The 13,251-nt window shown below is 45.3% G+C and overlaps 1 protein-coding gene across 1 annotated transcript in view; it reads left to right on the top strand.

Moving 5' to 3' along the window:
* LOC116986490 (cadherin-22-like) overlaps nucleotides 1–13,251 on the top strand; it is a 523,346-nt gene that overhangs the window by 140,006 nt on the left and 370,089 nt on the right. The window contains exon 5 of the mRNA XM_033042073.1: nucleotides 2,523–2,659. Coding sequence (XP_032897964.1) covers nucleotides 2,523–2,659 — 137 coding nt within the window. The remainder of the gene's footprint in view (nucleotides 1–2,522; nucleotides 2,660–13,251) is intronic.

The raw sequence follows: 13,251 nt of genomic DNA, 5'->3' as shown, positions 1-13,251 counted from the left end.
GGTATGAAAACTTTTGCAAGCCACTGTATATGCTGCATGTTCCGCTGAGATACTCCAGCATTTTCTGTCTATCCTGGCAATACTTGGTTTAATATGTCAAAGTGTGAGGTCACATAATCAGTAAGGAAAACCTAAAGGCAAACTATTATCTAAATGGGGAAGGAATGCAGATGTGCGGGTTGAGGTTTTCTTGTTGAACGATCACAATTAATATATTAGCAGGAGGTGTAGCAGGATTAGTATACAAACATTAGTATACAAACTTAAAGCACACGGTATTGGGGGTTCAGTATTGATGAGGATAGAGAACTGGCTGGCAGACAGGAAGCAAAGAGTAGGAGTAAACGGGTCCTTTTCACAATGGCAGGCAGTGACTAGTGGGGTACAGCAAGGCTCAGTGCTGGGAACCCAGCTATTTACAATATATATTAATGATTTGGACGAGGGAATTGAATGCAACATCTCCAAGTTTGCGGATGACACGAAGGTGGGGGGCAGGGTTACACAATACACAATACAATTTATTTGTCACTTGAACCTCATAGAGGCTCAAATGAAATGTTGTTTCTGCAGTCAAACACACAAGAAAAAAAGACCCAAGACACAACACAATTTACACAGACATCCATCACAGTGCATCTCCTCCTCGCTGTGATGGAAGGCAAAAAAACGTATCTCTCCCCTGCACTCCCCATTCCCCTCCCGATGTCAGAGTCAAAGCCCCTGGCGGGCGATGGCAATTGTCCCGCGGCCATTAACGCCGCGCCGGGTGATGCAAGGCCCTGCTCCGGGTCTTGTTGTTGGAGCCCCCGGCGGGCGCTAGCAAAGTTCCGCAGCCGTTGAAGCCGCGCTGGGCGATGATGTAAGGCCCCGCTCCAGGTACTCCTCGACCCCGCGACTCGGGCGGGTGAAGTCGCCGTTGCGGAAGCCCCGAAAAGCGGTCTCCCACCAAGGACCCACGGGCTCCCGGTGTCACTTTCCACCGGACCTGCGGTGAGCCTCCGAATCCCCGGGGTCGGGTCGCAGCAGGGCGCCACCACCGCTCCACCCGCTCCGAACTCGGCCAGCTCTACATTGGTGAATAGGTCCGCAGCTCCGTGACTGGAGCCCTAGGTCGTTCCTGCCGGAGGCCGCTCCACGTTGCAGCCCCAATGACAACGGAGACCCGACAGGAAAAAGGTCGGGTTCTCCGTGCAGGGGAAAGATTTTAAAAGTTTCCCCCCCACCCCCCGCCCCCCCCCCCCCACCCACACATACATACCCCATCAAAAAAAAATAAAAACTACATTAAAACGGGACAAAAAATAACAAAAAGACAGACGGACTGCAGAGGCCGCTGCGACGTGAGTCGCACCGCCCACCGGAACGGTCGTGCTGATTGTTCCCGATGTTGGGGATGTTGGTTAGCTGTGAGGAGGATGCTAGGAGGCTGCAAGGTGACTTGGATAGGCTGGGTGAGTGGGCAAATGCATGGCAGATGCAGTATAATGTGGATAAATGTGAGGTTATCCACTTTGGCGGCAAAAACAGGAAAGTAGACTATTATCTGAATGGTGGCTGATTAGGAAAAGGGGAGATGCAACGAGACATGGGTGTCATGGTACACCAGTCATTAAAAGTAGGCATGCAGGTGCAGCAGGCAGTGAAGAAAACAAATGGTATGTTAGCATTCATAGCAAAAGGATTTGAGTATAGGAGCAGGGAGGTTCTACTGCAGTTGTACAGGGTCTTGGTGAGACCACACCTGGAGTATTGTGTACAGTTTTGGTCTCCTAATCTGAGGAAAGACATTCTTGCCATGGAGGGAGTACAGAGAAGGTTCACCAGACTGATTCCTGGGATGTCAGGACTTTCATTTGAAGAAAGACTGGATAGACTCGGCTTGTACTCTCTAGAATTTAGAAGATTGAGGGGGGATCTTATAGAAACTGACAACATTCTTAAGGGGTTGGACAGGCTAGATGCAGGAAGATTGTTCCCGATGTTGGGGAAGTCCAGAACAAGGGGTCACAGTTTAAGGATAAGGGAGAAATCATTTAGGACCGAGATCAGGAAAACATTTTTCACACAGAGAGTGGTGAATCTCTGGAATTCTCTGCCACAGAAGGTAGTTGAGGCCAGTTCGTTGGCTATATTTAAGAGGGAGTTAGATGTGGCCCTTGTGGCTAAAGGGATCAGGGGGTATGGAGAGAAGGCAGGTACAGGATACTGAGTGGACGATCAGCCATGATCCTATTGAATGGTGGTGCAGGCTCGAAGGGCCGAATGGCCTACTCCTGCACCTATTTTCTATGTTTCTATGTTTCTATGTTTCTATGACACCAATTTTCTCCCACATTCCAAAGACATGCAGGTTTACAGTTCAATTGGCTGCTGTAAGTTTTCCCCAGTGTGTATGGTGCAAAACTGGGATAACATCTGCCGGATGATCACTATTAAGCCAGCTCTGAGGTTTCTAAGCTATAGCCTGAATTTGCAGGAGGATGGACTTAACTCACTGTTGTCTTTTGGGGATTTGACAGGTACTCTATCGACCGTAACACGGACTTGGAGAGGATATTTAACGTGGACGCCACCACTGGAGTGATCACTATTGCCAAAAGACTGGACCGTGAGACAGCAGGATGGCACAATTTCACCGTGATAGCGACGGAGGCAGGTAGGAGACCTTGAATCATATTAAAATCTTTCAGGCTATTGAAAAGGATGAGGGGGTAATTACTAGGAAGGAACTGCGGATGCAGAGTCTGGAGAAGGGTCTCGACCCGAAATATCACCTATTCCTTTTCTCCAGAAATGCTGCCATTGATCCGTTGAGTTACCCCAGCTTTTTGTGTCTTTCCAGGGGTTGGTGGGGGGATTAGCTGCCTCCCATTAACAGGGTGAAAATGTTTCTGGATAACACAAAAGACAATCGGCAGAAATTTGAAGTACAAACTGTTTGAAGAGAACAAAATGGGGTAAAATATGGGTTTACTGATGGGTGTAAATGCAATCAAAAAAACACATTCCCGAAGACAGACACAAATAACTGGAGCAACTCAGTGGGTCAGGCAGCATCTCTGGAGAAAAGGAGACCCTTCTTCGGACCCAAAACGTCGCCTAATCCTTTTCTGTAGAGATGCTGCCTGACCCGCTGAGTTGTTCCAGCTTTTTGTGTCTGTCTTCGGTTTAAACCGGCATCTGCAGTTCCTCCCATGAGGGCAGAGAATAACTGACAAAGGAGAAAGTGGTGCAAGTGAAAAGTGGGAGACTGCACTGGATAGCAAACTAAGGAATTTGAGGTAAGTATGAATAATAAAACAACAGGAAAATGATTTCCTTCAAAATCAATTACATTTAATATCAGTTGTTCAAGTGCTTGCATTGAATTATTGCAAATCTCTATAGTATAGATTTTTCGGTGATTGAAAATGCAGATTTATTTTATCTTATATTTTTTAATTTGTTTCCTTATTAAAAACATTGAATAGGTTTTACAAGCACGTCGGATGTATCAATGGGTGCAGTTATGGTGACTAATCTCTAGACATTGAACTTACAAATCTAAGAGAAATTCATATTTAAAACAGCATTTCCATCTATGTTGAGCTTTATATCCAAGTTTTTTCGCCTTATAATGAAAATAAATCCGTTTTTTTTAAATTGCACATGTTATTGCTCCTCTATGTAACTGTTGTGTCAACCCATTGAAATCCCATTCACTTTTGGCATGATTATTCATGGCATAATGCCTAGGTTAAAGCTATCAGTGTGGCTGCCAAAATCTTAGAAGGGTTTGATAGGATTGGTATGCAAAAATTAAGTGGGAAAACTAAATTGAGGGCACAGAAAAAATATCCAAATGGGAATTCAGAAGAAATCCTTCATCCAGAGGATTATGTGTTTGAAATCATGAGAGGAATAGATCGGGTGGACGCACAGAGTCCCTTGCCCAGAGTACGTGAATCGAGGATCAGAGGACATAGGTTTAAGGTGAAGGGGAAAAGATTTAATAGGAATCTGAGGGGTAACTTTTTCACACAAATGGTGGTGGGTGCATGGAACAAGCTGCCAGAGGAGGTAGTTGAGGCAGGGACTATCCCAACATTTAGAAAACAGTTAGACACGTACATGGATAGGACAGGTTTGGAGGGATATGTACCAAATGTGAGCAGATGGGACTAGTGTAGCTGAGACATGTTGGCCGGTGTGGACAAGTTGGGCTGAAGGGCCTGTTTCCACACTGTATCACTCTATGACTCTATGAGAAGGTGAAATATCTCAGAAGACATTGAGATGAACGGCATGAATGTACTTAAGGGGAATGAAATTGGTTAAAAAGAATATGAGGGTCTCCTCTGGTGCATAAACACCCAAATGGACTATTTCGGGTGAATGGCTTATCTCTAGATTGTAAATTGTTTTAAACTTTGTGCAATGTTCTTATACTGCTGACGTTTCCACTTCTTTCTTTCTGCACTTAATGTTGTTTTGTAAATGTTCATTGAGTAATTGTATTTTATGGTCGGCATTTTGAAAGAATATTTCAAAGCAACGAATACCCAATGAAGGCAACAGGTCAGGATAGGCATCCTAGAAGCTCCCTTATGGTTTTTTGAATTGCAACCACTGTTCCAGTGTGGGGATACTGATAAATATATGATGGTGGAAAAATAGCGTAATTTCGATTCACAAGATACTCCATTTATTTGCAGTTCCACGTCGTATATATCGGGCTCCACTGCGACCTTACAGTGCCAGAGACCCAGATTTGTACGTCCTCCCTGTGACTGCATGGGTTTTTACCGGGACACCAGTTTTCTCCCACATTCCAAAGACATGCAGATTTACAGTTCAATTGGCTGCTGTAAATTGTCCCCAGTGTGTAGTGTGGAAAACTGGGATAACATAGAACTAGTTGGTCGACGCGGATCTCTCGTTTGAAGGGCCTGTTTCCATGCTGTATCTCTAAATGAAACTAAACTAAAAATGCAATATTGTAATGCATTTACATTGAACTACACAGGAAGGAAACTTAGAAGGAAGAGTTATAGCATGCATTTAGTAACTCTGATTTTAACTGCCACGCGGCACAGCTGGTAGTGCTACTGTCTCACAGGCCAAGTACACATGTTCAATCTTGACCTTTCCTGCACGGAGTTTACACATTGTCATTGTAACTGGGTGCGTCTCCTCCAGGTTCTTCAGTTTACTTCCATGTACCAAAGACATGCAGGTCGGTCGGTTAATTGACCACTCAAGTTGTTCCTGATGTGCCGGTGAGTGGTCTGTTTTCAGAAGAGTTGATTGCAATGTGGGTTTAGTTCTGATTAGTCAAAATTGTGTTGATTCATTCTGTTATTATGCTGCATTCTTCTATGGCTAATCGACTCTGAAATTGATGGGTAATTTCACCATAGAAACATAGAAACATAGAAAATAGGTGCAGGAGTAGGCCATTCGGCCCTTCGAGCCTGCACCGCCATTCAATATGATCATGGCTGATCATCCAACTCAGTATCTCGTACCTGCCTTCTCTCCATACCCCCTGATCCCCTTACCCACAAGGGACACATCTAACTCCCTCTTAAATATAGCCAATGAACTGGCCTCAACTACCTTCTGTGGCAGAGAATTCCAGAGATTCACCTGTGTGAAAAATGTGTGAAAAATGTTTTTCTCATCTCGGTCCTAAAAGACTTCCCCCTTATCCTTAAACTGTGACCCCTTGTTCTGGACTTCCCCAACATCGGGAACAATCTTCCTGCATCTACCCTGTCCAACCTGTTAAGAATTTTTAAAGTTTCTATAAGATCCCCCCTCAATCTTCTAAATTCTAGCGAGTACAAGCCGAGTCTATCCAGTATTTCTTCATATGAAAGTCCTGACATCCCTGGAATCAGGACATTACACACATGTTTCTGAATTGGAGGCATGGTGGCGCAGCAGTAGAGTTGCTGCCTCACAGCGCCAGAGACCCGGGTTCAATTCTGACTATGGCTGCTGTCTGTACGGAGTTTATACGTTCCCCCCGTGACCTTTGTGGGCTTTCAACGAGGTCTCCAGTTTCCTCCCACACTCCAAACATGTACGGGTATGGAGTATAATAGTAAGATTAAACGAGAACTTACCAGTTTGAAGTTTGATCTTGATTTTATGAGGAGTTACGATGAGCGATTACGTGAAGAAGGGCCGTCCGACTGCGTGCGCGTCAATCTTCAAAGCAGCGGTGTAAAATCAGATAAAAAGAAGACCTGAGAATAGTAAGATTGTGAAGAAACTAGAACTTCCAGATGACCTTGATAGTATGAGGGTGGGAGCGGTGGGCGCGTAATCGCTCATCGTAACTCCTCATAAAATCAAGATCAAACTTCAAACTGGTAAGTTCTCGTTTAATCTTACTATTTTACTTCGGAGTCACGTGAGTGACTACGTGAAGATTTCAAAGCTCTGTGATTTCACGCCGGTTACGAATCAAGGCGTCACACACTGAATGGATTGACCATGGATGAGTGTAATCATTAAAGCATTCAGAAATAACGTAGTTAAGTAAAGACACTGATGCTTTAAACGAAAGAATTAAAAAAAAAAAATAGTTACCTCTCCCAACCTGGGGGGAAACTAGGAAACAGAACTTATAATGGTATGTGCAAACACCCCCGGTCCGGTTATGTTTACATAAAACCGGTGGAACGTTCGTTCATTCGCCCATCCTGCAGCTGCTAGGATGTCGTCAAGGGGCAGGTCCATTGCTCTTGCTGCCGACGTAGATGCAGCCCTGGTGGAGTGAGATTTAAAGATATGAATGTTCACTCCCGCTACCGCCATTACCTCCTTTAACCATCTGGAGATGGTTTGAGTTGACACCTTCTGATGTGATTTTTTATGGCTGATGAGGACTGATTGTTCTGAGCCTCTGAGGTTCTCCATAACTCTCTGATAGTGGTGTAAGTATGTTACCACACACAACCGTTGGTCCTCTGGATATGTCAAGAACTGAATCTTCATCCCTGGCATTCCTGGCCTGCTCTGTTTTATCAGGTCCCTGATAACGAATGTTATGTTGTTCATAATGGTGGTCATGTAGTCCAATCGTAGCTTTTGCAGTGTCTGGACTCTTTGGGCTGTTAGTACTGCCATCAGCATAACCACCTTCAGGGTTAGTTGTGATAATGATAAGGCCATTGGCGGTCCCCACTGTCGAAGTAGGGTTAGTACCACGCTCACATCCCATGTGTCCGTGTACCTTGGCCATGGAGGTATTAAATTGTAAATTCCCTTCATAAATTTTGTTATAAAGGGGTGCGTTCCTATCGACCCGTGCTCTGATAGGAGGAGAGTGCACCTCTGGCACTATTGATTGCACTATAACTTTGTTTATAGTCATAGTACAGAGTTGATAGGAACTCCAGGACATCCGTTATCCAAACAGTGTTGCATTCGTTTGGACAGTCCAATACCTTGAAATGGCCTCCTCAGAATCTACAGACCAACAAATTAATACGGTCATGTAGTGGATAATTGCTCCTTGTAAATTGGTTCACTCGGAGGTCCCTGCTCTTGGGTACAGCCATTAATGGCTGGACTATAATTCCCAACATTTTTGGGAACCAGGTTTGTGTAGGCCAATCTGGCACTACCAAAATGCTTGTGGCTTTGTCTTGCTTGATTTTGGTCAAGCATCGGTTTATGAGACAAAATGGCGGAAAAGCATACATAAACATTTCTCCCGAATTTAGGGAGAAAGCATCCACTGCCTCTGCTCCTGGATCCGGCTCCCAGGATACATATCTGGGTAACTGATGGTTTAATCTAGATGCAAATAGATCAATATCTGGTATGCCAAATCGTGTCGTTATTTCGTTAAAAACTGCCCGATTCAACATCCATTCTGTGTTATCATTAAACATTCATGATCTAGCATCTGCCGCCGTGTTATATCTACCTGGTAGATAGACCGCCGTAACCCAAATATCCCTCTCGATACACCAGTGCCAAATGAGGTTTGACAATCTGTCGCAAGATACAGATTTTACACCACCCATGTGATTGATATATGCCACTGCTGTAGTGTTATCAATCTGAATCTGAACATTCACATGTTGCATGTTGCTTCAGAAGGCCTTGAGCCCATATTGTGCCCCAACAATTCCAGGTAATTGATTCTATGTTGTTGGAGAATCATAGACTCCTGCTCATTCCATCTGCCCCCACAGCTCTTGACTGTGTTAGTAGCTCCCCATCCTAAGCCGCTTGCATCGGTTTGAAGAACCACATTTGGGCTTTCGAGCAAGATTTCCCTTGAGCTGTGTCTCACGTTCGTCATCCACCATTGTAATTCAACAATGGCCTCTGCTGGCAATCGCATAGGTTTGCCAAATTGGCCTGCTTGGGATCTGAGTGCTCGTTCCTTTGCTCGCTGTAAATTCTGGTAATGCAAAGACCCGTAATGTACTGCTGGAAATGCAGCTACTAATTTGCCAATTACACTCGCTGTTTGCCTGATAGATGGCTTGTATTTGACTATCAGGTCATTGCAGGCTTTACTCAAATCTTGTTGTTTGCCCCTAGGCAAAGTCACCAACATATTTACTGTGTTGATAGTAAATCCTAGGTAATCAATTACCCTGGTAGGTGTCAATTTGATTTAACTGGATGGATGAGGAAACCAAGTCTTTCAAACAGGGTTTTGATTGCTTTGACTGATGCTTCTGCCAATTATTTGGTGACTCCAAAATGAAATGAAAATGTCATCCAAATATGCCATGACTATGTGGTTTTGAGACCTTAGTAGACCCAGAATTGGTTTCAGTAGTTTAGTCAATAGTCTAGGAGCTGATGTCAACTCATTTGGCAGAGCCTTGTATTGCCATCATTGACCCATCCAGTTAAACTTCAAACATCTCCTGTACTCTTTGTGAATAGACACCGAATAGTATGCATCTTTGAGGTCGATGCATGCCATGTAACCATTTTTGGAAACCAACTGAGATGCTGTTCCAAAATTGTCCATTTTGAAATGTTTATATTGCACATATGTATTGAGTTCCGTAAGATCCAGAATGATGCGGACCCCTCCATCTTTTTTCTCTTTTGAGAATATATTGGATATGAATTGGTGAGGTTCTGTATGTGACCTCTCAATTATATTTTTGTCAGATAAAGTTCCAATCTCCTTCTGTATATCCATAGTTTCTTGTTGAGAGAAAACATATGTGCGAAAATTTGAATGTGTTGTGGGTGGTGATTAATTCAAAATGAACTCAATTTTGAACCCTTCTATACTGTGCAGTACAAACGGATCCGTTGTGACCCAACACCATTCTTTCAAAATTATTTTAACCTTCCTCCCACCAGTATGTGAGGCCTGTCTGGGGTCTTCCCTAAGGAACAGGTTTGACTTACCTCTGACGTTACTGGCGGTATGGCGCTGGTTTTCGTTTGCGAGGTTTTGGAGGTTGAACTGGTGGTTGTTCTCTCCTCATCCTCGCTGTGGGCCGGCTGGGGCCTGCCCCTAAAAAGACCTTGACTCGGGTTTGGGTCTTCCTCCAGTGCCTGGCCCTCTAGGCGTAAAACGCCGAGAGCTGTAAGGATGCATCCTTGGCGATGGACCCTTTTGGGTAACCTGACCTCTGGTTATTGAGGCGGATCATTTTTGCCTCGTCGTCCAGATCCCGTACCTGTCTCGGCAGGTCTTCCCCGAACAGGTAGTTTACAGGCTGGACATTGCTGGCTTTACACAGGACAGCGAACTTCGAGTTAATCGATGGTTTAATTGCATTTTTCCGAGTACAATTAATCTCAAAGTGGGCATTACACAATAGTGCCATTGTGTCCTGTTCTCTGTCAGTGAGGAGTCCTCCTTCCACTCCTCCTGCAAATGATGTGATCCCAGACCCCAGTAGGTTTAATACCTTCTGGAATTTTAATTCTTGGTTCCGGTTGATAGGTCCAATCTGTTCCCAGATAACATGGTTCACTGCTTGGACCTTCAGGGAAGCACAGTAGCTGGTGGGGGGTACCTGTTTATGGTTTCTTCCATGGCCAGGTCTTTAAGTTGATGGGATGCTAGGTAATTGATATTACTAGCTAGATCTTCATCCAGGGGAGCACCCAGTGGTGTTGTGATAGCAAATCTGGATGATTGCAGAGGTACTTCTTCTGCTCGTCCCTGGGAATGTTCCCCCCCTTGTGCTTTCGTACTCAGATTCAGAATGGTTTCTTCCATATGTACTTCCCCCTCCAATGGGGAAGACATTGTGCTGCCCCATAACGAGGCTGCTGGCACGGTCTGCTGTGGAGGCCCGTGCTGATAATGCTGCCTCCTTTGGAGCAGATCATTGTGGAGCAACTTCTCCATAAGTTGCTCCATGTGGGAGAGTCATCCTCGGACGCTCTCCGTTGAGGGAGGGTATCCCTCTTCCCCGGACTCATCCGAGTCTACGGGTCTGACAGACTTGTGGGTGGCTTTACGTCCCGCCGGGACCACCACAGTGCTCTCTTCCCGCACCAAGTCTGCTGCTGCCGGTTCTGCTGCCGGCGGTAATGTCGGGGACAAAGACCGCCGCCCGCTACTTGGCTCTGAAATTCAACAACTTCAAGCCCGAAAAAGAACGCAGATAAGTAATTCAACTTTCCTTACCTGCCGCCTGTTTTTAAAAAATCCCAACGGCTGGGAGGACGCAGTGCCTCTGCCAGTCCGTTGTGCACGTTGCGTTCAGACGTAATGACACGCACGCAGATGGACGGCCTTCTTCACGTAGTCACTCACGTGACTCCGAAGTAAAATTGGCTTGGTAAAATTGTAAATTGTCCCTTGTGTGTAGGATAGTGTTAGTGTGCAGGGATCGCTGGTCAGCCCGGACTTGGTGGGCCTACCAGCATGTTTCCATGCTGTATCTCTAAACTAAACTAAAGAATTGTATTGTAATGTCACAGAATGCCCTTGCACCAATGTATTGGTGTGGATGTATCCAACATATGTTCTTTCCATTGGAATGGTCTTGTTTGGCCACAAGTTATGTCACCTCTTCCGCACACCTGGAAAACCTCCACCAGCATGAATAGGCTCTGAGATCCTGCTGCAGGTTAGACCTAGAATAGAATCATAGTGATGATCCACCAGATCTCATCAGCATTGTGACCCCTGCAAGAAGCTGCAGAGAATTGTGGACGCAGCCTAGACCATCACACAAACCAACCTCCTTCCCATTGACTCCATTTATACCTCACGCTGCCCCAGCAAGGCCAGCAGCATAATCAAGGACGAGTCGTACACTGGCCACTCCCTCGTCTCCCCTCTCCCATCAGGCAAAAGGTACAGAGGTGTGAAAACGCACACCTCCAGATTCAGGGACAGTTTCTTCCCGGCTGTTATCAGGCAACTAAATCATCCTACCACAACCAGAGAGTAGTGCTGAACTACTATCTACTTCTTTGGTGACCTTCGGACTATCTTTGATCGGATTTTGCTAGCTTTAACTTGCACTAAATGTTATTCCATTATCATGTATCTGTACACTGTAAATATCTTGATTGTAATCATGTATTGTCTTTCCGCTGACTGGTTAGCATGCAACAAAAGCTTTTCACTGTACCTCAGTACACATGACAACTGAACTGTAAGTGGAATGAATAGGCTCAGAGATTCTGCAGCAGGTTAGACCTGGAACAGAATCCGTGAGCTGATTCCCCGGATCTCATCAGCCTTGAGGCCCAACATTGTGCAAGGGTTCAGCTGCAGACACTCTGACAGATTCATTCAGTCATTCTCCAGTCTGAAGAAGGGTCTCGACCCGAAACGTCACCCATTCCTCCTCTCCAGCGATGCTGCCTGTCCCACTGAGCTACTCCCACGTGTTGTGCCTATCTTCGGTTTAAACCAGCATCTGCAGTTCCTTCCGACACAGATTCCATCAGATGTGCATATGCATCTGCACATCTTCAGTTGACTGGTGTATCTGGGACACCTGCCTACTTGGTTAAGCTCATCCAACTGTGTTACGCCAGCCACTGAGTGATGAACAACCTGGCCAACAACCACAACAATTGTGTCAAGTGGCTGCGATTAGCGGCTACTCACTGACAAACAAGAGATGTATCTTGCGCAGAGAGGCTCGAGTGCTGCTGAATTACTGGAATTGGCCAATTGTCCCTGGGGCCTGTATCTGTGCTGCGATTGCTGTGCGGTGAATTTACACATAAGTCTGGACCTATTATGCAGAGAAGATCAAATTCCACCATGACTGCTTGCGGATTTGAAATCTGTTTAAAATCTCTGGAAACGAAAAGCAAACAGCAGTGAGAGGGTTTAAGAAGGAACTGCAGACACTGGTTTACACTGAAGATAGACACAAAATGTTGGAGAAACTCAGCGGGACAGGCGGCATCGCTGAATAGATGGAATGGTTGACGTCTCTGGTTGAGGCCCTTCCTCAGGCTGAAGACATCTCGTGTACTTGTGTCCCAACATATGTGCTCACTGAATGTGAGAGGCTGAGGGATGTCCTACAAAACATTTGTACAATTATGAGGGACATAGTTAGAGGGACAGGCTGCATCTCTGGAGAAAAGGAATGGGTGACATTTCAGTCTGAAGAAGGGTCTCGACCCGAGACGTCACCCATTCCTTCTATCCCGAGATGCTGCCAGTCCCGCTGAGTTACTCCAGCATTTTGTGTCTTTCAGCAGTGAGAGGGTGCTGAAGCTGCCACCTCATAAAATCGTAGTTGTTTGATTCATCAAACTGAGGGCAGGAGCGCTGTCCCTTTGGCCTTTTCCCTTGTCTTATATACTCGGCTCTTCACAGGCTGAAACAGTTTAGCCATGACATGTAACGTGTACTGAGGTACAGTGAAATGCATTGTTTTGCAGATCTGATCTGATTGTACCTACCTGATCTCCCAGTTGGCAAACACTTTAACTCCCCCTCCCATTCCTACACTGACCTTTCTGTACTAGGCCACCTCCATTGTCAGAGTGAGACCAAACGCATATTGGAGGAACAGCATCTCATATTTTCTTTGGGCAGCTTACAACCCAGTGGGATGAATATTGATTTCTCCAACTTCAAGTAACCCTTGCATTACTTTGCTCTCCATCCCTCCCTCACCCAAGTTGTACCAGCTTCAGTCGCCTTGTTGAGTCTCATTGTCTGTAACTCATTTTCATCTAGCACACAGCTAACAATGGCCTGTTTCCTTGATCATCATTACTTTTTTTGCATATCTTTCATTCATTTGTTCTATATCTCTCTGCATCACCGTCTAT

Source organism: Amblyraja radiata, chromosome 23, assembly GCF_010909765.2.
Source record: "Amblyraja radiata isolate CabotCenter1 chromosome 23, sAmbRad1.1.pri, whole genome shotgun sequence".
NCBI lineage: Eukaryota > Metazoa > Chordata > Chondrichthyes > Rajiformes > Rajidae > Amblyraja > Amblyraja radiata.
Note: the sequence above shows the minus strand (reverse complement) of the source record. Positions and strands in the feature narration are given on the sequence as shown.